Source organism: Peromyscus maniculatus, chromosome 4, assembly GCF_049852395.1.
Source record: "Peromyscus maniculatus bairdii isolate BWxNUB_F1_BW_parent chromosome 4, HU_Pman_BW_mat_3.1, whole genome shotgun sequence".
Classification (NCBI taxonomy): Eukaryota; Metazoa; Chordata; class Mammalia; order Rodentia; family Cricetidae; genus Peromyscus; species Peromyscus maniculatus.
The window spans coordinates 2,239,009-2,266,562 of NC_134855.1; the positions used below are offsets into that span (position 1 = coordinate 2,239,009).

General features: G+C 43.3%; 1 protein-coding gene across 33 annotated transcripts in view; it reads left to right on the top strand.

Moving 5' to 3' along the window:
* Nucleotides 1-27,554, top strand: part of Dennd1a (DENN domain containing 1A) — a 498,842-nt gene that overhangs the window by 288,841 nt on the left and 182,447 nt on the right. For all 33 annotated transcript variants that reach the window (XM_076568467.1, XM_076568463.1, XM_006992524.4 and 30 more), the window contains 2 exons: nt 2,193-2,293; nt 22,030-22,075. In XM_076568467.1, the coding sequence (XP_076424582.1) occupies nt 2,193-2,293; nt 22,030-22,075 (147 nt within the window). The remainder of the gene's footprint in view (nt 1-2,192; nt 2,294-22,029; nt 22,076-27,554) is intronic.

Here is a 27,554-nt window from a genome sequence, read left to right on the forward strand (position 1 = left end):
CTTCAGTCTGTTCCAGTTCATTTAATAACAGAGAGTCAAGGTAAGGCTTGAGAGAGGAAAAGAGAGCTCGTTCAGAGGCCTGAGGGAACAAACAAACCCCAGCAGGTTTGAGAGATGAGTCGAATGGCATAAGAGATGGAAAGAGGTCCATAATTCCTTTTACTTCTGCAAATGGTGTGTCCCAAGGGCAAGCTGGGGAGGCAGTTAAAGTTGGCTGGAGATGCTGCTTCTCAGATAGACCAGGACTGGCACAGGCATTCTATTCCAGCTGTGCCCTAAAGGCTTGCAAGCAAGAAGTGATGTGCACTTCAGTAAGAATGCTCTGGTTAAAGATGAGCAAAAGCCCTGGTGCTCAGGCTGTTGTAACCCTCCAGCCAGACATGCGGGTACCATCAGAGTAAAGGTAGTTTACACTCCACTCCATGCTTCCAACTACATTCGTCCTTCCAAAACCCTAGAAAGACTGATCATGGCAGCAGCCTCTATCAGAACCTACAGAATAAACTAGGACAGGTGATTAGGGACCTCGGTGCCTTGATCTACTCCTCACATGTACCTGATTTAAAGAATGACGTCTGGAGAAAAGAGTGGGTGAGGAGCATAGCACTCTAGCTTCAGTACACAGCTTTCACAACTGTGAAGCATCAGCAGCATATCCAGTTTAAAGCTGGTTGTGTTATACTAACTTCTGGGATTCTTTTAACTCTTTCACCACATAAATGTCCTTCTGTCAGCAAAGGCCAGTTACCAGCTTCCAAAAAACTTAAAGGCCTCATAGTAACAGGCTTCCTAGAAACCAAAGAAACGTAAGGGAAAAAAGACAGGAATACATGTTGTTGACTGTTGTCACTTAGTAGCTGAGTCTGCAGGGTTACATCCTGTCCCTTTTGCCATATTGAATTTTATAGAGGTTGTATTGCTTTTCATTACCTTTACCTATCCATTTTTAATTGTATCAGTTACCTTGTATGCCATCTCCAGTTCTTAAGAATAAAGAGAGGGAATACAAAATAAGAGCTTATTGAAAGAAGTGGGGAAGGGGAAGGCCACAAAGGATGCTGGAGCAATGAATCAACTATGTGGGAGAAGTAGATTCTCACCTCAGGTGTAAAGTCCAAATTAATTGCAGGTAGATTCAGGAGTTAAATGCTTGCAGAAATTTCAGAGGTCTTTCCTTAGACAAGGAGTGGGGCTTGTCTACACAGTCATGCAAACCTCTTCTCTCAGAGACTTGAGGAAAGTGAAGGCTAACTTGTCAAAAACATCACATCAGATGATGCTCTTTACAAGTCCTCAGTGCTTGCTTATAAATCAATTTAAAAGATACTAGCACTCCTTTTAAAAATCAGGAAAGGAAGGAACAGACCTAAGAAATAGAGTCAGGAAACATGACAAAAAATATTCACCCTCCATGCTAATCCTGGGGGTGAAAATAAAAGTGAGATGGAAGTAAGTTTAAACTTGATTACCATGCTTAGTCCTGGTGAGACTGTGCGAGCCTGTGCCCTGTCAGTTACACTCACACACATCCTTATACATTCCTCTGCCTACTGAGTACTGTGATATATCTGTAAGCCGTAGTTAGCTCTGGAATCTACACCCAGAAATCATATATCCAAATATAAGTGTGTAACTCCATGATAGAAAGTAGCAGAATGGGTTTGAGGAGAACACTGAAGATGGTGAGGGGGTGCTTCCTAAAACTATTTAAGGATGTGGGAAAATGCTGTCAGATAATGCCAGTATAAAAAGAGAAAAAGCATTATATTTACAGTCATTTTAGTTTCTATAGTGCTTAAATGTACAATACCCTAAAATGTTAAATAATCTTAAGAAGGTGCTGATTCTTTTATCACGTTCATTTTCTCAAATTTCTACTCTAAATGTACATGTGCTTTAAAGTCTTTTATTCACTCATTCATTTGTGTGTGTGTGTGTGTGTGTGTGTGTATGTGGTCCTGGGGATTGGACCTGGATCTCAGATGTACAAGCAAGTACTACCACTACCACTGAGCTGCACCCTCAGCCTTACATTAGCTTTATAATCAGGGAACAGGGCACGGAATGCATATTTTGAAGAGGAAGTCCACTGCATTGCACTGGAGTGGGCACATCTGACTTGAAGTCCTCAACTTTGACAGCGTCTCCCTCAGCTTTGCCTTGAGACCTGACTTTCTACTCCTCTTTTGCAGTTGACTGCCTGCATCCACGGCTCGGCTGCCATGCTCTACCCCATGTACTGGCAGCATGTGTACATTCCTGTGCTGCCCCCGCACTTGCTGGACTACTGCTGGTAAGGCTGCCCAGGACCCTGTCCTCTGCTTCCTCTTCCAGGAAAGACCTGAGACTATAAAGGCTTTAACTTGTAACTGCAATGGGTAACACTAAAATAAAAGTAGTTTAAATGGTACTGGGTTTGGAGCACTTGAGAGCAAGGTGCTTTATGTCATGACTTTCTGAAGGGATCAAGAGAGTAGCTAATACTTTTAGCACTTCTCACTTTAGAGAAGCCAAGCACCAAGAAATTGTTTGCTTTTTCCCACTAAGACACATTGGAAACCGGTGACAGGAACCATTGGGATCTACAAGATCCCTTGGGTTTCAGCCATGTGCTAGCATGTCCCACCAGACTTGCCCTTAGCTGTGGTTTGAGCCTTCCGATTTTGTTTTCTCTCTGTTTCCTTCTTGCAGACCTCCTCCTCCCTCCCTCTGATCAGATACTTCATGAGATAGGCCATTGATTCAGAATGATAGAGGCCAGTCAACTGCAATGTTTGTTATTTTCAATACTCTCTCTGAAAAGGCTTTTCTAAGTAGCCACCTTGTGTCCTAGAAGCCTAAAGGTATTTGTGGTCACTTTGTTTTGGATGTTTTAAGTTCAGCCTCCTCCCAAGAAAGCCACATGTACAGCAAAGACATAGCTCAGGGACAGCAGAGACATGCTCATGAGCACAGTGCTGAGTGAGCTAGCCCATTTCTTTCTGATCCTGGTGGGTTTTCTCAGTCATACTCTCTCCCAGTTCTGTGCTAGATGTTGCACAGAATTCTAAGACTGTAGGCTGTTTCCTTTTTTGGTGGGGATGGGGGGTCAGTTCGAGACAGGGTTTCTCTGTGTAGCCCTGGCTGTCCTATAACTCACTCTATAGACCAGCTGGCCTCCAAGTGGAATTCAAGATGTGTGCTACCACCATCACCCTGGCATTTCTTTTTTTTTATTTTTATTTATTTGTTTATTTTATGTGTATGAGTGTTTGGCTGAATGCATATTAGTGCCCAGGCCAGAAAAAGAGGGTGTTGGATCCCCTGAGACTGGAGTTACAGATGATTGTGAGCCATCATGTGGGTGCTGAGGAATTGAGCCTAGGTCCTTTGCACGAGCAGCCAGTGCTCTTAATTGCTGAGCCATCCCTCCAGCCCCTTGTAGAGTGTTTCTTGATTGATCAGGAACTGTGCCCACATTGTATTTGCCATGTCTTTTTACACTTTGCTCTATTTTGGAAATTTGTTCTGCGTTAAAAATGCCTTCCAGATACCCCGGTCTAGATTCCATTTTGATCCCTTACAGAGCACTTAGGAGGGGTTGTATGTTTTTAAACAGAAGGATCAAGGTATGATGCCCTTGTAATAGAGTTACCTTATTTGGGGTCCCTGCTTTCCTCAGGAGTGTTTTCAGACCCCAGGGCTCCTTCAGCACCCTACTTCTATGCAAGTTCTGTGTGTCTCCTGTCTACTAGGAGACCATGAGTGCTGTGCTCTTTCCATCATCCACTACTCCAGTTCCTGGTCAAGGTAAAGGTCATAGGCTTGTGTCCCTACAGCCATGTCATGGTGCCAGATCCTCCATGTCCTTTGGTTCCTATCACAGCATCTAGGAACCTGCCTCACTGCCCTGTTACTGCTGTCTCCTTACTGCAGTCTGTGTCCCATCTGTTTAGATATCCTCAGCTCTTTTCCATCCCTGACATTTTCTGTGTCTTTGGAACCCACACTGTAGCCCCTCCCACTCACACTGTTGGTGTTTGTCATCTATACAGAGGTGACCTCCCTCCCTCAAAAAACCCATGAAACAGCACAGAGAGGGCTAAGCTAAGAGGACAACACCAATTCCTTGTCTCAAGTCTGTCATTGTCTGGCTGCACAACTTAGAGAATCTGGATTTGCCTCTAGGAATCTGTGCCCTTACCTGAAGAGGGCCTCCTCAATCCTTCCCAAACACTTGCTTGTATTGAAGTACGTTTTAACCTGAAACACACTGTCAGCCACACAACAGAGTGACTCTTGACACCATGCAACCATTTGAAAGCCCCTCCATTGCCTCTTTCTTCTTCCTGTTTTTTTTATACCTTCTGTCTTGACCACAGCTTCCTCCTAACCTCCTTGTAGCCTCTCTGTCCTTCCTTTCACTGATCCTACTGGATTTGCTTGCCTTCCTGTTTGCACAGGACCTTCATGGAGTTCTCAATGTGATGAATAGTTGTACTGTATTGCAGACACTGCAACATCTAGTCAAGGCCAAGATGTCAGTCAGTCTCCATCAAGAGGCACTTAGATGATGAGCTGTTGAAGATAGGCATGAGAAGGGAGTGCCCCCGCATCTTCCTATCTGCTCCTTTGACAGATACTGCAGGGGAATTCTTTTTTTTTTTTGTAATTAAGAAATTTTTTTATTTATTACACATACCAATCACAGATTTCCCCCCATCCTTCCACCCACTTCCCCCTCCCAGTTTTCCCCCCAGCCTACTCCCCATCCCCTCCTCCGAAAAAATACGGCTTCCCATGGGGTCAGCAAAGCCTAGCAACATTCAGCTGAGGCAGGTCCGAGCCCCTCCCTCACTGCAAGGGAATTCTAAGGGCCACTGCAGGCAGGCAGGCCTGCTAGAAAATGGTGCTGCCAGTTCTCAGCTTTCCCTGCTCCTCTGCTCTCAGCCCTGACCCTCTCTATACCCATCATGGTCAGGCCAAAGGCGAGGCTTCTTGCTCAGTTGAGGCCTGGGGGGCCAGGTGGCCTGACTAAATCCAAGGCCTGTAGCTCTTGAGCAACCCTCTATCTTTTCCTCTTCTGTCCCTAGAGGAGGGAGGACAGTCTATCCAAAGCTGGCATCTGTACCTGGGTGGGGGCTTGTCTGGGGTACATTGGGCATTTCTTCTCCCTTTCCTGCTCTTTCTCCTCTTCCTATGAAGATGTGCAGGCCCTGGCTCCTCAGGCAGACCTTTGCCTATTTGTCATTCTTTTTTGAGATTCTAAATGAATCAGTTCTTATTTTTTCCAATGACAACTCCATCAGTGGAAAGAACATGTTTGTCATTTGGTAGTGTTTGTTGTCACTGTTTAGACGAAAGTAGGACTGAAGAGACCATCAAAGAGAAGAGGGCACAGGAGCTGGAAGGAAAGCAAAGGCATGAGACACACCCGAGAAAGGGAAAGGGAAGGTTGGGGAAGATAGAGACAGCCTCACAGAGTGACCCAGAAGGGTGAGCATGGAGAACCCACCCCCATGTACAACAGCCTCACAGGCGCAAGCCTCTTCCAGACACATGGCCTTTCCCTCTAGCCTTCCACATGGAGAGAGACACATTTCCAACTGTACGCGCACACACACGCACACACTTCAGTGAAGCCCAGAGTGTTTTCAAAGGCAGCCTGGAGTCCCACAAGGAGCTGCTTGCAGTGCTTAATACTGTGTTTGGACAGGAGTGCATGGGCTTTGGGGTTCAGAGATGGCAGCACTCAAAGAATTGACAGAGCCTCTTCGCCAAAAAGTTCAGCCTCAGCATTTCATTATTTAGAAAGTTTCATTGCTAAATTATTAGCTATTTTAAAACTGTAAGCTTAAGTTGTGTGTGGTAGTGTACACCTATGTATTCCTTGTCCTCAGAAGTCTGAGACAGAAGGTTTGCTTCAAATCCAAAGGTTGCTAGTCTGGGTTACATATCAAGTACCAAGTCCCCCAAGGGTTGTATAGCAAGACCTTCAAACACACACACACACACACACACACACACACACACACACACACACACACACACACACGAACCACCCAACAGAGAGTAAAAGGTAAAATGTCCTCTGTGATGCCAATGGTAAGCCTACTAGGCCCCAGTCACTGGACTGTCTCTTTTACCTCTGTGACCTCACTCTATCCTCCTATAGTCCTGAAAAGCAGGTATTATCAGCTCCACTTCACAGTTCAGTAAACCAAGGCCTCAAAAAGTTTAGTAACTTGTCCCAGCATTTACACTGTGTCCTATGTTATTCTGGTCTCACAATCACAAAGCAAGAAATATATATATATATATATAGTCCTAAAGTTCAGATCTGGAAACATCAAAATATTTAACAATGACTTGTGATGGAGAAGAGACCATTTCAGCATGCTTTTTATTATATTTTCCATTATTTCTATAATGAAATAGATTTTTTTATAATTGAATACTTTCTTTTGAAAAAACAACAACAACAAAAACCAGTTATTTATCATAGCCAGTTGTTTGTTCTAGCCACTGCCTTTCCTGTCTTTGCACAGAGGGTTTGCTCTCTGCCTTTCAATTTTCAGTGAAGACTATCCCAGATCCTCTTTCCAATGTCATCTCTCATTCCAACACTCAAAAACTGTGTCTTAGTCTGCTGAGCCACAGGCATGTTAGCATAGGAATAGAAGACTTATTAAGGAAGGGTTCGAGTCTGCCATCCCAAACCTACCCTTGAGCTCTGCATTTTGTGGTGCCTAAATAGCTTTGTAATGAGTCCTCCTCATGTTTGTACAATGTGTCTTTCTTCTATTCTTTTGTTTTCACAAAGAACTCGGTGACATCTGACCAAAGATGATTTCAGGCCAATGGAGATTGGCATCTGCTTGTAATTGTAAGATAAATGTGTGATAAAAGGGAAGACCACAGAAGAAGGCAGGCCCTCTAGTCAAGGCTTAGCTTGATCATTTTAGTCTGATGTAACTGCTCTGAGCAGAAAGTAAAAATGTCATGAAAACTGAGTCAGTGTTAATTACTTTAGTGTATTGAGATCCTTGACTTGAAAGTCACCAGGTTGAGCTGAATCCTTGGTGGCTGGAGCCAACAAGGATAACTAGCATTTTAAGCAAAGGGCTGGGAGCACACAACATGTAAATTTGAGAGAGGGTTGTTCTTCTGCAGATGATCTAAATGTCAAGTACATCCCCTTGCAGGGGATACACAAGTGGAATCTGAAAACTATTATCTCCTGTAGAAATGAACTCTCAATTTGCTCACCACACAGGAAGGGCAGACTCTAGTCATTTTCACTGCCAGCAGGTGCCCTTTCTATGCATAATAGACTTCACAAGTGTAATTAACACATGAGGACCACTGCTGCCAGTTTTTCTTCAGGTACATGCTGCTAGTAGTTTTCAGGACAACAGTGCTGGCCATACAAGCCTGTCACGTGGCACTTGAAGATGAGATATTCATTGACCTCTGGACAAAGACATGTTAAATGGGGTGAACCTATCCCCTGCTGTGAGCATCACAGGTCATGCTCCTTGGGCTCCTGGGACCCCAGAAGCTGTATACAGACTTTGGTAAAACAGAAGCTAGAAGAGCAAAGCTGTAGTTTGTATGCAGTTAATAAATGAAAGGATGATGCTGAGCACCCTGCAATTATGTGGAATAGTCTAATTGCACATTCACAAATACAGCAACCAATTATCTGAGTTAACTTTAATTAGAGCTATAATCACAAATTTTAATTATCTGAATAAATCAGTTTAGTACAAATGGCTTTCCTTAAATATTTCCCAAATTAATTTTTTTCTGTCCCTTAACCATTTTGACAGAGGGCAATGGAGTAGAGAGCGCTTAGGGCTTGAGCTCACACAGATCTGGATTCAAATCTTAAGTTTCTTCTTATTTAACTTCTCATGTACATTATGTTTTTATGGAAAATGGGTACAATTTACCTATTTCGAGTAGTGGCTATGTAAATCCCAGGTATGATCATCAGGTTTTATAGAGCATCTGTAGTTGGAAGATTTCCTGTGTTCTGCCTGGTCCCGTGGCCACTCAGACCCAAATAAACACACAGAGGCTTATATTATTTTTAAACTATGGCCATGGAAGGCTTCTTGCTAGCTAGCTCTTATATCTTAAATTAACCCATTTCTATGAATCTATACCTCGCCATGTGGCTTGTGGCTTACCATACTTTACATCTTGTTTCTCCTGGAGGTGGCTGGCAGCATCTGCCCCACTCTCCTTTCTCCTCCCACTGTCTCTCTTGGATTTTCCCAGCTGGCTCCATCCTGCCCTGACATAGGCCAATGCAGCTTTATTTATCAACCAATCAGAGCAACACATATTCACAGAGTACAGAAAGACATCCTACAGCCAGCATCCACTTACTTATGATGATTGCTCTTGTCACCATCACCACAGACACAGGACATGAGTTTTAGTTTCTAGAGGGTCTAGTTGATATCAGATGTGTCTCTTGCTTCTGCTGCCTTAAGAGACAAACTTTATAACTCATTTTCTCATTTACCCATGAGATTGTTTTTATTTTGACTTTTGTATTTAACTTGAGTTATTGTATGGTTGTTTTCATTTGCAGCTGTGGCATAAGAATGAAAAGAAAAGAAACAAAAGCAGATGGCAGAGAAAACGGAAGGAGTAAGACATTTCCAGCCCTTATGAATATTTAAAAACATGTGCTGCTGGTTCCTTTAGATCTGTATCATTTTTTTTTTTTTTTTTGATTTTGAAAGTGAGAATGAGAATGTTGCCTACCTTAGCTGATGGCATCTCTTGAGTTTTGCCCATCCTAGAAAGCCTTCCATTTGGGAACAGAAGTATTAACTTGTTGATGAGGGTCAGTACCAACATCCAAGGAGAATGTGTGTGTGGTGAGCCCTTTCTAAACACCATTATAGGATTTCAAAATTGAGCTGTAAGGTATATATGACCCTCTTATATATGGGAGGAAATTGAAGCTCAGAGAAGTTAAGATTGTCACTCATGTATAAAATAATGAAGACTTCACTTGAAAGCCAAGGCCTTCTGATGCCAAAGCTTTGCTTACTAGTATCTTCAAATGTCAGAGAATGAGCCATAGCTATCACCAAGATTTATGAAAAACTTCATCTAGTCTTGTTGACATCTTACTTACTATAGGTATTGTGTTGCTGTTATTTAACTATATGTTTGCACAACAATGTTTATAGAGTATTTAAAAAGTAGCAAGCACCATGCTGATTGGGTCCTAGTGAAAGCCATATGGGATTGCCCATAGGCTTAACTTTTCCTTCCTTCCTCCTTCAGAAATAGCCTGAAATAAGTGCCACAAACCAGCTCTAAGCTGAATTTATGTGTTGGGTGTATTCTAGGCACTTGTTTACATACTTTGGTGATAAAATATTTTCAAGGCAAATGAAAACAAGTTCATCTTCTCCGCCCCAAAGGACAGCCAGGTCAATTGCCAAGTTGCTATGATTGAACTGAAAAGTCAAATGAAGTCTGTGTGGGTCAGACAATTTGGATCTGAGTTTGTGAAATACATCATATTTCCTGGTGTTCTAGAATCCATTCTTTGACCCAGAGCAGTGGTGCATGGATTCTCTGTGAAATATACTGACTAGTACTAGGATACCTACCTGGGCTACATGTGGGGTACTGAATCAACCTCCACCTGTGAATCGCCTGTTCTATCTAGGAAACTTAGAAGGGGGAAAAAAATGTTGAGTATGTCTGACTACACAGTCTGTGTGGGTAACAGGCCATCAACATGGATACAGTAAAGTAACATCCAGCAAATCATGGTTGGGTCTATTCTAGTTGTCATCATTGATGCCATGAAATTTCATTAGGATAAATTAGTGGTAACTAAGTGGAATAGTTCATAGTCTTGTTACCAGAGACAAAAAAAGAAAAAAGAAAAAGAAAAGGAATGAAAGGATGTTGGGGGGGGGGGCTTTGACCCTAGCTTCCCTATTTACTACCTCTGAAAACACTGAGCCCCTCAGACTCTCTTGCTCAGAGGGAATAGTCATTACTACTAACATAAAGGTTCTCCTCCCTAAACAGTAAGATTATGACTTTGTGCTAGTCATGTTGAAGTGTGTGGTGTGTGTGTGTGTGTGTGTGTGTGTGTGTGTGTGTGTGTGTGTGTGTGTAAAAGAGGGGAGAGAGGGAGAATGAAGAGGGACCTCTCCAACAAAATCCAGTTGAAATTCATAGTACTTAACTAGGATGGGAGAAGAATAGATAGGCAGGTGTGGCTAAAATTCTCTTTCTGTGTGCCCAGTTCTTGGCTACATAGATCTTATTAAAGAATTTTAGCATGTACACAAAAGCTATGTGTCTCCTTGTTACATTAACTACTCATAAGTGCTTACTATGTATTTGGCACCAGGCAAAAGAAGGTAAGAACTCACAGACATTTTTGGATCTGAGAAAACACTACTTCACAAAAAAAATTGGGCATCCCAGCAAGACATGGGGAATGGAGCTTAGTGGTTTGTTTGCTTGTTTTAAGGTAAGAAGTGGCAAAGGATTCAGAAAAAGGCGTCACCTGTGAAGAGTCCACAAAGAAAAGATGATGGGTGAGGAAAGAGACCAGAATTTCAGAATTGGGCAGACGAGAGAAGTTGGGTCTGTATTGGGCCTGATGGTCAGGTTATGTGCGCGCACACACACACACACACACACACACACACACACACACACACACACACACACAAAAGTGTGTTAGTTGAACAAAGGGAAACTATAGATTTCTAAGTAAATTCTCAACAGAAATTTAACTGAACTTGTTCCTGAGATTTTAATAGAGAAGAAATCAAGATTGTAATTAAAGTCCTGAATCTAAACTTTGGTAATAACTGAGTGTGCCCCATTTCCTTCACCTCAAAATCATTGCCTGCAATATAGGTATATCTTTCTGTTCTGCATGAAGAATCTGGTGCCAAGTGGGCAAAAACAGTTTAGGTGCTGATGGTCACTGAGCCCTCCACTAGGATAAATGACCACTTCCTTCATTGGTACCAAAACACAAAGTGCCAGTGGCCTTCAGAAAACATTTTGCATGACTGAGTAAACCATCCTCTAGGCCAAAAGGGAAGAGACTGGAGCCTTTTGTCTTTGCTACAGATTCTATGGGTTTTAGTACCTAGTATCCTGTGGACTGTATAAGAAAACTGACTTTTCTATAATCCATTCAGGATTTTTTTTTTCTGTCTAAAGAGAACTTGTGTGTCACAAAATTTACCCTTTTAAAAATATGCAATTGGTGCTAAAGAGCTGCCTCAGCAATTGAGAGCATTTGCTTTCCTTTCTGAGGACCCAGGTTTGGTTCCTAGCATCCACATTTTGCTCACAGCCACCTGTAGATGTATTTCAAGAGGAACCTGACTCCCTCTTCTGGCCCCCACAGGCTCCTGTATATACAGGCACACACAAATATACATACATAAAAGTAAAGGAAGAAACTTTACTATGGTAATAAATTATAGAAAGAAGAAAGTATATAATTGAGTGACTTACAGTATGTTTCAAGTATCTTACTAGACTGTGCATATATTCAACTGCTATGTAGTTCCAAGGTATACAATATAACTGAAACCACTAATTCCAAATGCAGTTGATATTAATACATTCTTATTGCTCTTAGTAGGGTAGTATATTTTTGTCATAATTTTTTAACCTTTGGAAAGGAAATGCAGCAAAGAGCCATGCTGTACAGAGATGAGCAGCATGGTGGTTCCTGCAGAGCTTCCTGTGGGCACAGGTGCCTGGGTGCAGCAAGTTTGCTGTCACCACCCTCGGCAGCATTATTTCCTGATGTTGCTAAGATTCTTAGAGTGTCTTTCTTGGCCCTTTCTTCTTAACAGCCAACACTGGGTAATTTATAAAGAGAAGAGAGGTTTCTTTTGATTTATTTGTTTTGTTTTGTCTTGCAGTTCTGGAAGTCTAACTTCCATTGCACTAGCATCTATTTGTGGTACAAAACAGGAAAGCAGAGGGGCAAGGGCAAGACCAGCAAAGTGGTCACAGTTAAAGTAGCAGGAGAGGGACCCTTACCTTCTAACAGCCTGCTGTAAAGGTCACCAAGCCAGTTCCCTGAGACCCGGCATTAATTTATTCATGATAGCTCTTCCATCACCAGTAGGCCCCACCACCAAACACTGCCACATTGAGGATTTAAGCCTCAGCATAAGCTTGGTATGGAAACTCCTCCTCAAGCCCTAGCAGAGTTAGAGAACAAAGGAATGTGCCTGCCAGGGCTGGATGGTAGAGCTTGTTGGCTCACCCACCTTGCTTTGAGGTGTCCTCCTAATCATCCCAGTGGTCTTCTGCTTCCTTACTGAACCTCTTGATACAGCCTGCCAGTCCCATTTTTCCAGCACCCACCTGCTGCCTACAGTAAGAGACGGAACCTTCCTCCCTGGCCCCAGTGTCCTGAAACAGCGAACTCGGACTTCCGCTTACCTTCGTCTTCTGATGTGATTGATTGTCCCTGGAACTGATGAGGCACAATGTTACAGCCTCTACAGCAAGGACATTGGGCCTGTTACTGGGAACAAGGGAAGAGCAGGAATCACTGGCCACAGAACAAGGGAATGAGGGATGCTTCTGCAGTGCATCAGTGCACTTTATGACAGAGCTTTAGGGATACTTATAGCTCTGTTCCCACAGTGATTAGCACCAGGGACAATGGGAGAAGCACTAGCATGGCTCTAGATTCTGAGTGATCTCAGTGATTGTGAATGTCTCCCATAAACATTGGATCTGAGAAGCTAGGCTAAACAGGTCTTTGGCTGCTAAGCATCCTGGCATGTGGGATGTCTTAGAGCTACAAAAACACAAGAGGAAATCTGATGTTTACCAGTTGCATTTGTATTTTTTAGTATGCATATATTTATCTATAAACCCCTTTTTCTTATTTAATTTGTACCTTGTTCATTCCTGCATTTCTATCAGGGTTTCATGGGCTGCTGGTAGCTGCTATCTGAGACTTCCTTTAGCAGCCAACTCTGGCTGCCCTGCTTTTTATTGGATTCTCTGTGGCTGCAGATAGCCCCATCTTCTGACCCTTCCCTCTATGATTAACTTCTCCTGCTACTGTGTCTTAGTCATGGGGCCTTCCTGATGCTTTCTGAGTCTACCTGCTTCCGGTAGTCTGAGAAGACACAAAAGAGCAGAGTTCTTCAGGCTTTGATGTTGACCTGTCAGGTTTTCATCTGGGACTTATCTTTGTAACGAACATTCATTCAGTTGCGACCACTGGCATGGTACTCTGAAAAAGCATCTCCACACATATACCCTATGGACTACCCCAGAGAGCTGAAGAGGCACATTGCACTCCCTCTCTCCATTTTCACTGATCTGATGGTGATATGTATGTCTTGCTTTAGCAACCAAGCACTGAGCTTGGCTCACACTGAGCCTGCCTCCACTGTCAAGTATCAGAGGCCATTTACATGGGAAATAGGCCCCCTTCTGCCTTTTCCAATCTGGAATTGTTAATGATCTTCTCTTGGGGCCCCCTCCTCTTCTGCTGATCACAAATCAGGGAAGACCAGATTGGGAACCAGGAAGGATGATTAATACCTTTACCCTTAGAAATCTTTCTTAACCCATGGCCATGGCTGTATTCTATGCCTCTCCAGCTGTGACTTTTGCCAAACTACTTAACCTCTCTGTTGCACAGCGTCTTCTGTAATTTATAAAGACCAGCCTTTTGCAGTCACTGCAAAGATGAAGTGAGGTCTTCTTTGGTGCTCTTGGCAGATTCCTCACTGTACCTCAAGTCTCCCTGCCGAGGTGTGTCTACAGACAGTAATGTGCTTATCTAATGTGCTGCTGGCTCTGGGATACTGATAGACTGGACCAGGTGGGTCTCTTTTCCTGCCCTTTTCCCAGCCCAGTGTTATGTCTGACACATGCTAATGTTATGTTCACTTAGTGAGACTGATAGATGTTTGAAAAACACCACACAGTAGAGTTACAAAAGAGAGTGGTTTTCCTTTTCCTGATGCTCAAATCTCCCTATACTGTGGTGCTTATGTGTATGTAGCTCTACACATACTTTAAGCCATCTCTAGATTATTTATGATACCTTATGTAATGCCATGTAAATAGTTGTTATTTTGTATTGTTGAGGGATGGTAACAAGAAAAAAATAAGTGGTATAGAAGCAGACCTAACTGCACAGCACAGGAATGACTACAAGCCAAACAATGCCAAGACCCTGAGCGCCAGAGAGAGACCAGGGTCTGTGCTGAGGAGGCCACAGCAGACTGTGCTGCACCTGGGCTCAGCAGCGCTCAATTTACAGCAAATTCAAGTTTTCCATTTAGAACTTTCTAGAATTTTAGTTTTGTAACATTTTTGACCCACAATTGGTTAAATCTTTGAATGTAGGATTCGTTGATATGAGGGCTGACTGTAGTTTATTTCCCTCTGTAAATTCTACACATTGCCTTCTGATCCTGTTTTTCTCTTTGGGTTGGCAGCCAAAGGGCTCAGAACTCAATGTGTGGCGATCAGCAAGTGTGTGTCATAGCATAAAACCCAGGTACTAACATCACTATGGTGTCTACTGTTCCCTTGGCAGCCATTTCTTTCTTTTCTTTTCTTTTTTTCCTGAGATGGGTTCTCTCTTTGTAGCCTCAGCTCTTCTGGAACTCACTCTATAAACCAGGCTGGCCTTGAACTCACAGAGACCTGCCTACCTCTGCCTGCTGAGTGCTGGGATTGAGCTATTTCTTGTCTTACTTTGGAGACTACTGGACATATTTTGTATAAATTGCTTTAGATAACTGTTCAGAAGAACATCAGGGATCAGGAGATTGTTTACCAGATTAAGTATTTGCCATGCAAGCATGAAGACTGGAGTCCAGATCACCAGAGCCCATATAAACACCCAACAAGCATGGAGAACCACCTGTAACTCCAACCCCAAGAGGACAAAAACTGGGGAATCCTGGTTCAAGCTGATTGGTCAAATTAGCAAAGTCTGGAATCCATTGAGAGATCCTGCCTAGGGCTCTGCTGACTCTCCATGGGAGACCTTGATTTGGGGGTTGTGGGAATGTGTGGTGGCTTGGGAGGGAGGGAGGGCGGGGGGTAGGAGGAGGGAGAAGATTGGATCTGTATGTGGCATGTAGAGTGAGTAGAAAATTCCTTAATAAAGAAAAAAAGGAGAGAGATCCTGCCTAAATGAATAAGGTAGAAAGCATTGAGGAAGACACTCAACAATTTTAGGCATTCACATACACGTGTATATGTGCACATACAGTGTATATACACACAGTTTCACATATAAAGGTGAAAGTAACAGTCAATTCTAGTTAGTAAGGTAACCTTTTATTATTGCTAAATGTAGCATAAGGGTTAAGTCATTTTTTTAATTTTTATTTTATGTGCATTGGTGTTTTGTCTGCCTGTATGTCTGTGTAAGGGTGTCAGATTCCCTGGAACTGGAATTGCAGACAGTTGTGAGTTGCCCTGTGGGTCCTGGGAATTAAACCCAGGTCATTGGAGGAGCAGCCAGTTCTTTTAACCTCTGAGCCATCTCTCCAGTCCTGGGTTAAGTCATTCTTAAGTAGTTTAAGAGACCATAGAAAGTAAGGGTTAGGGTAGTATCACTGTTCATAAAGTGACTGTGGTTGAATTTTCTGAGAATGCCTGTTAAATCTATAAAACAATAGTATCAGTTAGATGATTTGAGGATTCCCACATAGCCTTTGGTGTCTGGTATGAGCTCGGTGCAGGACTTTGCAGCTGTCTCTGTTCTCTCTACTCTCCACACGACACCACTGTACACTCAAAGAAACAGAGTCCTGTTTTCTTGTTGCTGACATTAACAAATGGATTTGTATGAGATCTGTCCCCAGTGGGGAGCCAGGCCCAAGCTTGTCACAGGAAAGGTGTGAGAGCACTAGGGTGACCTAAGAAGTGGCAGCAGAGGGACAGCACGTGCTTGAGAGCTTGGAGGCCATTGGGTTCCTGTGATGGAAGAGCACTGGAGAAAGTTATGTAGAGATATGGAGATTGGGGGGCATGACACTACCTCAGGCTAGAGGAGGCCATCCTCCCTCTGCCTGTTTCTCTCCGTTAGTAATACCAATATTTGTGTCCTGGGACAGGAACCTGTGCTACCTCAATCTAGGTCATGTGGTTTCCAATCTCAGTTCTGCTACTGTCTGCTCTGTATGACCTCAGCTTCCTAAAATGAGCCTGCTTTCATGATCCTTCATTGTCATGAGGGCTGTAGGAGATACTGCCAGGCCTCAGCCTCACACTGACTCATGGCACACAGTCAGCTGATGGTGGCTGCCCTTGTGGGTTCTCTGTGCTACCCTGGCCACCATGGTAGGTGAAGAGCCATCACCCTGTTACTTCCAGAAGACCAGAGCTGTAGTGATTAATGTTCTTCAACAAGCTGAGCTATGGTCTCTGTTCTGGTCCATTCTCCATTCATTTGTCCTTTAACCTCTCTAATAAAGCTAGGCCTCTTTATTTAGAGCAGGATTTAAAACTGTAAGCCAAGTTGTAGTTCTTTTGTTTCTTTGAAAACAACAAAGGGAAAGCTTGAGTGAGTGAGGCCTCTTTCAGGTATTGTCTTGCCTTTTAAAAATAGCAAACTGACTGGGCTGTGGTAGCACACGCCTTTAATCCCAGCACTCAGGAGATAGAGGCAGGTGGATCTCTGTGAGTTCGAGGCCAGCCTGGTCTACAAAGCGAGTTCCAGGAAAGGCGCAAAGCTACACAGAGAAACCCTGTCTTAAACAAACAAACAAACAAACAAAAGCAAACTGAGAGCAGCCTCCCTTTGCCAGAGAAGAGCATTCAGTATGAAGGTGGCATAGTTCTGAGAACAAAGGTGGATGTGTCACATGAAAAAGATGAGGCCGACTGAGTGGTTTACAGGGGTTGCAGGGGAATAGTGTGGGCTTCCCAAATCCCTGTGTTTTCCCAGGCTGTATTCCTTCCTGATGTCTAGGCAGACATGCTCACCTGGAGTGGGCTTTCCTCCCCAGCCACCCCTCTCCCATTGTCTGGGGAGCTGTGTGTTATGTGTTTGAGCAGCCAGTGTTCCTTTATTTCACCTGCCTCATTTCCAATTAGTAGCAGCTCACCTCAGGGGAACATAATTAAAAGGGCTCTGGTTATCTGGGGGAAGGGAATTAAACAAATTGTGAAAGTACAGTAATAATGAATGGGATAGCAGGACGATTAATAAGTCTACAGTCTATGTGCATGCCTGTTCTGGGAAGAAGGATGTACCTAGATGAACTATGCTGTCTGTCCCAGGCCCGAGTCCATACCAGGGCAGTTGGAGAGCCTCTTGGGTACTCATGCCTTGAAGGCTTCAGTATGGAGAAGGCCCCAGCATGACACCATGAGCACATCCTGGTTTGAGCTTCCCAGCTGTGTGACCGTGGCAAGTTGCTCCACCTTTCAGAGTGTTTCCTTACCAAGAATGAGAATAATGGCACTGTTTTGCAGAGTTGCCCTGAGAATTGTGTATGCAGTGCATGAAAGTGGCTGGCTTATAGTCACTCAATAATATCAGTTCCTTTCCCCCTTCGGATTCAAAATAAAGATACCTGTCAGGTAAAGGTCATTATATTGTCATTGCCTTAGCACAAGCAACGAAGGAATCGAAGAAGAAAGAGTAGAGTAGGCTGCACTCCCCCAGAATATAACTGAGAAAGTCAGGTAGTGCAGTAATTCCCAGAGAACAAAGGGCCAGTGTAGATGTACCCTGTTCTGCTATTCAGAGATGAACAGTGGCATTCCACAGTCCTCTGTCAGCCACACAGCAGTTGTGACACAGTTGTCATGCCCACCTATGCACGTATGTGGTCATAACTGCTAATATTACAATTGCTTTAATTTAATTATGGGTGTTGTTGGTTTTGAGTGTGTTATATTAATTGCCATTTAAGCAATCTTGAAAATGGCACTGAGATCTGCCTTGGAATCTGAAGACCTGTGAATGTTGCATAGAAGCTGGGTGCAGTTGCCGTTAGTGAGCAAGAACATTTGTATCCATGTGTTCTGAACGGCAGCAAACAAGCCAGGAGGATGCCCCGCATGGTGGGCTCATGGGCACTGATGACCTGGATAAAGAAAACTACTCAGATAAGTAGGCCTCCCAATGGGACATTTCTAGGAATAGGTCACCAAATTTATTTTGCCATATTTTTCCTTTTAATGTATGCCTAGGAGTGAGAAAGTAGCATTTAAATGTGCCATTCTAAGTGGTTAGAAAGGAACAAATCACCAATTCCTCCATTATATTGGGGAGAAAAAAAAAAGGAAGGGCCTCTGTGAGAAAGTGACTTGAAACTCTGCGGACCAGTGGAGTGCACAGGTGCCAAGAACATGTGCCCACAGTGCGGCTGTGTAGAAGAGACAGGAATATCCACTCACTGGTGGCCTGCCAGCTGTCCATCAGGACCTTGGATGAACAGGAAAACATTGTCTGAGCTGGGCATAACAGCCTACATACAGCTGTGATCCCAGTACTCAGGTGCCTGAGACAGAAAGATTCCCATGAGTTTGTGGCCAGCCTGAGCTATACAGTGAGACTATCACAAACAACGGGGGCAGGGGGAAGGAGGGAAGGAAGGAACAAAGGAGATAAACCATTGTCTGAGAGAGAGGAAAGGCAATACAGGAGTGCCAGCCACCATGGGTCTGGAGAGAACCCCTTTGGACTTCACAGTCACTTACTGAGCATCCACCAGTGCTGCTCCATGCTGGACACCTTATGAAATGTCTCCAGTGCTTGCATTAATCCTGAAAGAGCTCCATGATACAGGAACTGCCCTTTTGGAAACACCTTGTCAGGATATAGCAAAAGGTAAATGAAAATCAGTCCAGCCCTTTGATTAGTCATCTCTTTCTGGGAATTCAAGTTACTTGTTTGTTTTCATTACAATGTTTCTAATAATAATGAAAAATTTGAAACAACTTATTGTCTAATTCCAGGAATTAGATTCAATAAATTATGGTCCACCCCACTAAGTAGAATATTATGTAGCCTTTAAAATAATATCACAACAGTTATAGAGCGATACGGAAAATGTTAGTGTAAAACATGAGAAAACAATAAAATAAATAAAATTAATTTCAAAGATATGAAACCATTAGTTTAGGTTAATATTAGAAAGGATGAGCCAAAAATTAGAGTAGTTGTGTTAGATGGTCTAACCATGGATAGATGGTTTCCTCCTAAAGTTACCTCTTATAGTAAAAAGGCAAAGAAAAAGGTCTCCAAGAAAATGTATAAGTAGCTGCAATAATTGAGTTACATAGAGAATAGAAATTACATTCAGAACATACCTAGAATTACCCACTTATGTACTTGCCACGTTGAGATGTTAAGGAGGCGGCTTCCTTTTTCTTTCTTCCCCTACCCCCACTTAGAATTTGTAATTACATATTTGCAGAGCCAAAAAAAATGTAGATTCTGGGAAGCATTTGAGGTGTTGGAAGCAAATGATAACAATAGACAAAAAATAGATGAAGCTATTTGTCCAGATTCGCTTTCCTGCAAAGCACAGGGCTGCACAGATTCAGAGTGCGTGTGCTTTAAATGTTGTCTAAATACAGACTGTGCAGGCCTAACAGTACTTGGCTACGAAGCTGCTTTTCTAGAATACACCATAATTACTCAAAGCCTACCTAGCAGTGTTAAAGAGTGAGACCTACTCTGTCCCTTCTAGCATCTCTAAGTCACCTTCATAAGGCTTCCTCCATCTCTGTCAGGCTGTCATGTACACTAAAGTAGCATGGCATTAAAACCTACACATTTCAGTTTCTAGAGAATGTTTCCTCTTTAGACAACAGTCTGTGGTTAAGTTACACCAAGGGCTTTGGCTGTTGGGATTATTTTCACCCTTTTCTCACAGTTGTTTGACCCTCTTTCTGTTTGCTAATTCACTCATTGGGATTTGGGTTCTGAAATTCTATTTGAAACACATAGTCACTGGTCAGTTATGTGCTTAAATGTAAGACCTGGGAAGTCAATAAGATTTAGTTCAATATTGTAGGCTTGTGCTTCTCTCCCTGTGTCAGGCCGTGCTCTGGACACATTAATGAGTGGTCCCCTTTTTTTTTCTTTTTGGAATTTTGCACTCTTCCTGCTTCCTTTCATTACGTTAGGCAAGGCTCCACTAGATGAGACATTTGCAGTCTTAAGACTTCCTGCCGAGGTTCAGACTTTGTATTTTTGACATTGAAGCTGTCGTGTTTCTGAAGCTACTTAATTAGAAACACATTCATTTTGGTGTACACTGGAGAAAGCTCAGGCAGCAAAACCAGGCACACTGGGAAGCTGGAGCATCTGTGGGGCTGGCAGCTAATGGCTTACAGTTTCGGGGCAAAAGTATCGCAGGGCATTTCTTTGCCTCTGGAAGCAAAGAGAAGCTGCATGTGCCCCACAGGTACCTTGAAGGGGGGGAAATAGACAGAAGAAGATGCTAGAAGAAAAGACAACTCTGTGTCTCTCCACTGTAGTTTGTTTGTACAGTTCTTTCTTTGGCTATTATCAAATACAAAGTCTTCTAGAAGAATAGTTCTCAGACTGCAGCTAATATTTGAGTCTGTCTTCCAGGCTGCTGAGATACATGACTGCTGAGATCTTTAGTAAGGAAGACGTTTTGTATTCCAAAGGATGGTTTTTGCTTGAAGAATTTTATTTGTTGAATTGTAATGAGGAAATTGAAACCTTTCTTCTTTTTTGAATGTTTGAATGGTTTTTAAGCTTGCATCTAATATCTAAGAGCCTTAGTTGCCTCCTCTCCTATTTCCAGCTGTAGTATGAGCTCCTGGTTTGTAGTCACCCTGACTCATTGTTTCCCCCAGGTCTACACCCACTGTGTAAATCCTTGTCCCTCCACTGTGACTCCCACAGCAGTCCCTGAGGAAAGTACTCAGACAGCTCAGTCCAAGCCAAGGGTTTTGCCTCTAATTTCATTGAAACTAGCCCCTAATGGTGTTGTGGGATGTATGACATATATGGAAAGACAGCCAAGAAAGTTGCCAATCATTCCTGTTCTCCCTGCTTCCTGCCCTCCCTCTTCCCAAGGAAGACAAGATGTGTTCAGCAACCTGGGAACAAGTCACAGTCAGCCCAAGGTTTATTGCTTGCTTGGCTGTGTGGCATTAGATAAGTGGTTTCACCTCTTTTGGTCAGTTTTCTCCTTTGTAGAATGGAAGTTATTTTGTGAGCTAGAAAGGTGACTTCATATAACCACTATCATTACCAGGGGGAAATATATGTTCTCTCTCCCTCTCTCCCTCTCTCCCTCTCCCCCTCTCTCCCTCTCTCCCTCTCTCCCTCTCTCCCTCCCTCTCTCCCTCCCTCCCTCTCTCCCTCTCTCCCTCTCTCTCTTCAGAAAATGAAGGAAGGACCAGCTACTACAGAATGCCCAGATTTTTAGAACCTCTGGACTTGTTTCTGCTCTGCAAAGGACGCAGACAGTGGTGGCCTCTGTTGTGCAGTAGCACAGCTGCATGTGTGGTGTGGCATGCAGAGCTTGCTGAACACCCCCAAACATCAGCCATGTGTCTTCATTGTGGAACATAGCCAGAGGGGTGATTCTTTGAAAGCTATTGTGCTCTCTATGCAACCTTCACTTTTTTTCCTTTATGATCGTTGAGTTCCATTAGTATCAGGACCTCTGTACTATGTGTGTTTATCTCTGTCTAGTAGCAGTAGTTAGGGTTGAGCCAAGAATCCCATTATAAAGATAAGGTGACTGAGGCCAGGAAGCTGCCTAACTACTGTTTGGGGTGGTACCTGACACCAAGGTTGATGCTCTTCCTGCTAGCCCTGCCGTTCCCAGTGCTGCCTGCATTTTTAAATTCTTTGACGTTTCTAGGCTTGGAAACAAAATGTCACATTAAGATTTTTGTTGTGAAAGGAAATGTAACTGTGCATACGTTTATTAAAACAGCTTTTCTCTAAATAGTGAGCCATCTGTAATTTTCTGTCGGAAGCAACAGACATTAAAGCAGCTGTGTGTCTGTTTCTCTTTGCAGTGCTCCCATGCCCTACCTCATAGGAGTCCATTTCAGTCTAATGGAGGTAAGTGGGCTCTGTCCTCCCTAGTCCTTGATGTGGGCTTCCGTTTCACTTTGTGTAGCAGAGAAATGGGATCTCAGTATGTGCAGCTCTGCATACAGGAGCAGCTGATACAACTGCTCATGTGCATCCCCTTGTCCTTCCTGATGCACAGACTCCATCCATCAACTTAGACCCTTCCAACTGACTCCTGTATTCTGGGCTTTTCTGCTGTGATTGGAAATGGTGGGTTTTTCCTGGGTGAATGAGAGGGAGGGTAGGAAGGTAGGTGGAAAGGTTCCATTGGTGTTTGGATAAGGAAAGGAAAAAGCTTTGTTTTTCATAATGACATTCATTCTGAATGTTACATTTTCATGGTAGGAAATGTGATGCAAATGGTCTCTAGAAGTTACAAAGAAAAAAATTAAAATTACCCGCTTTGCCATTATTCCAGAATGGACTACTGTTAACATTTTATTATTCTTCCAGTTAGTCTTTATTCTGTAGATATGTATTTCATATAATGTTATGTCTTTACCTGTCAGAGTTGTGGTGTGAGAATTCCTGCCTTTTTGTCTACCCTCAGTAACAGCAGTTTTCCATTTGTTCCCTGTCATTCCTATAACTTAACCACTTTCCTGCCATTGAGCACTTAGGTTGCTGGATGATTTTTATTTCACTATTATAAATAGCACTTCAGCAAACATCTTTATGCATAAAGGCTTTATCTGCATTTTTTAATCTGTATTAGTTCCTTAGTCCAGAATCCCTAAAGCAGAAATGTATGGTCAGAACTATGAGTCTGCTGCCAGATTGCTCTCAGTGTGGCTCTACCAGTCAGACAGCAGTGCTTTCAATGAACATCCTATGCTTTTGTGCATGCCCTCCAGGCTGTGCTTCCTTTGGAAAGGACAGAGCAGGGTGGGGCTGGTCAGCTTGCCTGTGTGGCACAGTATGGGCCCTGAGGGGAAATCTCCAGCCACGCCTGCCATGGTGCTTAGTATGTCTTAAAGGAAGTGCTACTTCTCTTCTGCTCCTTTCATTTCACATCAGCGAGGACCACCTGCTTCGCCACTAACTGTTGCACGCTCTGCTATTGTGATTACGAAAATGAAATGAGTTGGTTATCGAAAAACCTGTTTGTTTGACATCGAGAATCTTGATCAAAATAGACCACAGAAATCTGCTCAAATTTCTAATTTGACAGGACGGCCATGTGGCTCCTGCATTCTGTTAACAGTCCCTCCCTGTCATCACCCAGCCCTAAGCACATACAGTACACAGTTTATGGACTATCTTGGATGATGTATTTAGATCAGACTGAAGAAATTGCTTGTGTGTTTTACCTTTCTTAAGTATGGGGATCTATTCAAAGCTCCCATACAAAAAAAAAATTAAAAGTAAATCCTTTCTAATGGATCTTGCATGCCAACTGCTTTATAGTTTAAAGTACTGAAGACTATTGGGTCTGTCAGTGTCCTCAGTTCCCTCCTGCCTTCCAGTCTGCTCCATCCCAGGCTTTTCCAGACCTCCTTGTGTCCCAGTACCTTCAGCATTCTCCACAGTATCTGGCCTTGGCTTCTTTTCCTTCTTCACATGCTCTCCAGCCATCTTGCTTTAGGATTTCTTTTCAGTGCTGAGTCAAAGTCAGCAAAGCTGCTCTGTGGTTATGACCACTGTTCTGCTCTGCCTCTCTCTCTCTCTGGATTTCAGGTCCAAATTCAAATACCCACTGAATTTCTTTCCCCAACACTTTATTATTTACATGTCAGTGTGGGCATGAACACACAGATAAACATATTGAGCACCCAATTCCTTTCTGATATTCCCTGTCCCTTGAAAGGTACTGCCTGAAGATGCCCCAGAGTTGGGGCACACCAAGCATTCTCAATAATTACTCACAAGTCTCTATATAAAGTGTCTCTAATCTCATTCCCTTCCCACTGCCTCCCTTGGCTCTTTTCCTAGGCTTTCTTGGATTCTTACAAAGCCCAATTCACTGATTTGATAGCAAAATGAGGGCCTTGTGTGTTCCAAGCATTGTGCTCAGTCTTGGAGGTATGGGAATAGGGGCCAGTCCTTAGTCCCCTCATGGTATGGGTTGCCAGGTGTGGTCATTACAGAACACCTTCCATTCTCATTCTGCATTGCCCCCAGGCTCCCCATGGCTTCTCCACGCTGCCAAGCCTTCTGCCCCATCACTGTAAAAACACATGAGCCAGTGCTTGGACTAAATAGATCCTATACATCCCCATAGGTAGCCCTGCCCTTCTCTGACTCTTCCAGGAAGTGTTCTATCTTGTTCATCTTTCATTTGTGGGATCTCTCACTCTACACAATAGCTGTTTGTTTGCATGTCCCAGTGTGTCCTCTGAGCATGAATCCCATGGAAGCAAAGACAGCATCATCTTCTTTGGTGTCCATAGCTTCTTCAGTAGGGCGCCAGGTAGATGATTGAGCCACAGCTTTCAGAGAAGGGCAAAGTCAGTGCTTAAGGAGCTGTAACTGAGCATATTTTAAAGCCCTCCAACAGGCATCACTCTTTGCAAGTCACTCAGTGCCATCATCGTTCATTAATGGCTATCTGTCCAGCCTTTTTGGGTGAGAAGGTTCAGAAGCAGTGGCAGGCCACTGTCACCTATATGTAACCCCAACACTATTGGATGCAGAAACCTGGAGGTCATGGGGGCTTGCTGGTCTGCAGCCTATCTTTTTTTTTATAGAGACCCTATCTCAGAAGAATAAGGTGGAAAATGATTGAGCACATGCATGTGTACACTCAAAAGGGAGGTTTAAAAATATTTTTTAACCTTATTTGACTTTAAGTAATACAGAACAAGCTCTTTTCTCTAGGAAAGCATGCAGTGCAGCATATGATGAAATTTGAAGTGCTTCGGTGAACAGGTGCAAGTCTTGTCTGTCCAGTCTTTCAAGGGTTTTGGGTGAGAAGGTTCAGAAGCAGTAGCCCTGCTGTGCTGAACTCTTGGTGTGGTCAGTACTAAAAGAAAAACAAAAACGCAAGTTGTTCCAGTCTCGGGGTAGTTTTCTGAACAATAACAACAGAAATGTTTCCTGTGGGTGTTACCCCCTACCCCCCTACCATCACCACCACCACCAAATGTTGAAATTCTTTTTCTGGGTCTCCTGAACTTCAGTTCAGGCTCAGGGCCCTCCTGTGCTTGCTTTCTGGGCCTCATGTGCTTCTGATATGGCCTTCAGTGTTGCAGCCCTGTTCTGAGATTTTCCTGTAGGTCTCCAATGCCTAGTGAGTGTGAACTGGTGGCCGAGAAGCTCTATAAGGAAGGGGCTGGGGAGGCCCAGCTCCTCACTACACTAGTTTTCTTACTGGCAATTCAGCAAAAGGCTTATTTTTGACTGGCTTGTTATTTTTTCTTGAAAGCTATAGGCACCTTATTATGCCTTTGCATATGTGCCAGGATTTTTTAAACTTCAAATGAATGTGGCAGATGTTCATAAAAGTTTAGAAAAAGCTACCATAGGAAGACTTTTTAACCATTTTTATGACACTCAAATTTGTGCACAAAAAGAAACATAAATTATAACCTAGTATTCTCATGGGAAGGAAGGTTATTTTGAGGAAAGACCTACTTCTAGTCTTCAAGTTCGAGCAAGATGCCATTGCTGTTTGCTAAATGGTAACCTTGTCACTATAAAGAGTCCACTTTTCTTCCAAAGTGACAAGTTTGTAGCTGTTCTTCTTTCCTCTCCTTCCTTCTGCCTCTTGATATTCTTTCTCTCATTTAAGCAATTGGAGGCTAGTGGCAAATGAGCAGAATAGCCGAGGGTATTGGCATAGGCCTAACTGCTTCTTGGAGAGAATGATCATGTTAGTTGGCAGCTAGGAAATCCCAAAACATGGCCAGATTACTCACTGACTATTTCCTTTCATTCAACTGATCTCAATTTAGTTCAAGACACATTTATTCAGTCCCTTTTCTGTGCCATATCTGGTAGCAGGTGCCAGGTCATCTCTTGTAGATGGTGCTTCTCCTGTTTATAAATGAAGAGTTTCCTCACATGCTTCAAAACAGTGCTCTGTGCAAACCTTAGAGTGACATGGGGAGGAGGTACATCTAGAAGGTGTTTTATGTCACACTCTTGTTGGTAGGATGGTCAGGAAGATGGAAGGAATGTTATAACAATGACATGTTTCTGAAGAGAGGCTCAGACTATTCTGTAACTGGGACCCTGATGTCTGTATGCAGAGGCAGGATGTTTGGAATGTGGGTCCTGGAGTCTGGCTTTCCTACTTCCTACTCAGGTGACCTTGGGAGAGGATATCAACTGATGAGCCTCTTGTTTTCTCACCTGCAAACTGAGGATGAGGGCTGAGTCCCCTGGATAGAATCATTTGAAAGATCTGGTGAGAAAGTGTAGTGCCCAGCACATAAAGCGCTCCATAGAGTCAGTAGCCATGGCTGCTTCTCTTTGTTCAGTGCCCTTAAAGTCATTTATATTGCTAAGCTGGTGGCTTTGAAATAATGATATGGGAACTCTTAGGTTCCCCAGAGAAACAGCCTTAGCAAAATTGGCTTGCACCTGCCTGATGTACCCTGGTTTGCACTGTCTCAGGATTGGGAATAACACTTTGTAAGATTCAGTCAGTATCCTTCCAGACCCCTGCCTGACCACATCCTTGCATTTGACTGTTAATGTTTGTTTTTGTTTTTTCCTCAAAAAGTTCTGGCAGTGTATTATGGTTCTGTGTAAGTGCTGGATTTCTTGAGCTTCCAGTGAATTTGTGATACTTCACCTCTCTGGATCTTACTGTCTTCATCTAGGAGAGAGCTCTGAGTCCTGTAGGTGTCCAGCATGTCCCATTGTCTGGCCTGTAGCAGTGACACAGTGCATGGCCCTTTCCACAGTAAGGTGTTAAGAGGCTCTTATGCTCCAGGGTCCGTATCTCATAGTAACCATGCCCAGTCTCTACCTTCTTGGAGGTTCTCCTGGAATAGATGCAGACAGGTAGAAATTAAATGGATGAATTTAGGTTGACATCGGCTGTGGTAAGAGGCACAAACCCTAGCCTGGAGGGCTGAAGGCCACACTTCTCAGATAAAGAGATGCATTGACTGAAGCCCAACCAGTAGATCAGGAAAGCCAGGAACACAGGGCACAACATTTGCAGTGCCTAGAAATGGAGAACAGGACTTCCCAGGCCCCATGAGGAGTTTCATGCCAGGAGCCTAAAGGGGGAAGCCAGCCATCCAGGGCCTTGTAAGCTGCATTAAAGAGTCTGAACTTTATAGGGCAATGGAGAGTCATTGAAGAGTGTAAATAGGGAAGGGACATGGTCAGGCCTTCTCCTTGTAGGCCATTAGAAACAGTCCTTCCATATAAAATGCTTGGAAACTGCTTCACACTGTTAATAAATTGATTTTTGTAAAGATCAAGGTAATTCTTGAGGAAATAACACACCAAAACCCTGTGTATAAAATTCAGATGTGTTAGCGTCCCCAACCCATGCTTCTGAATGGTTTCC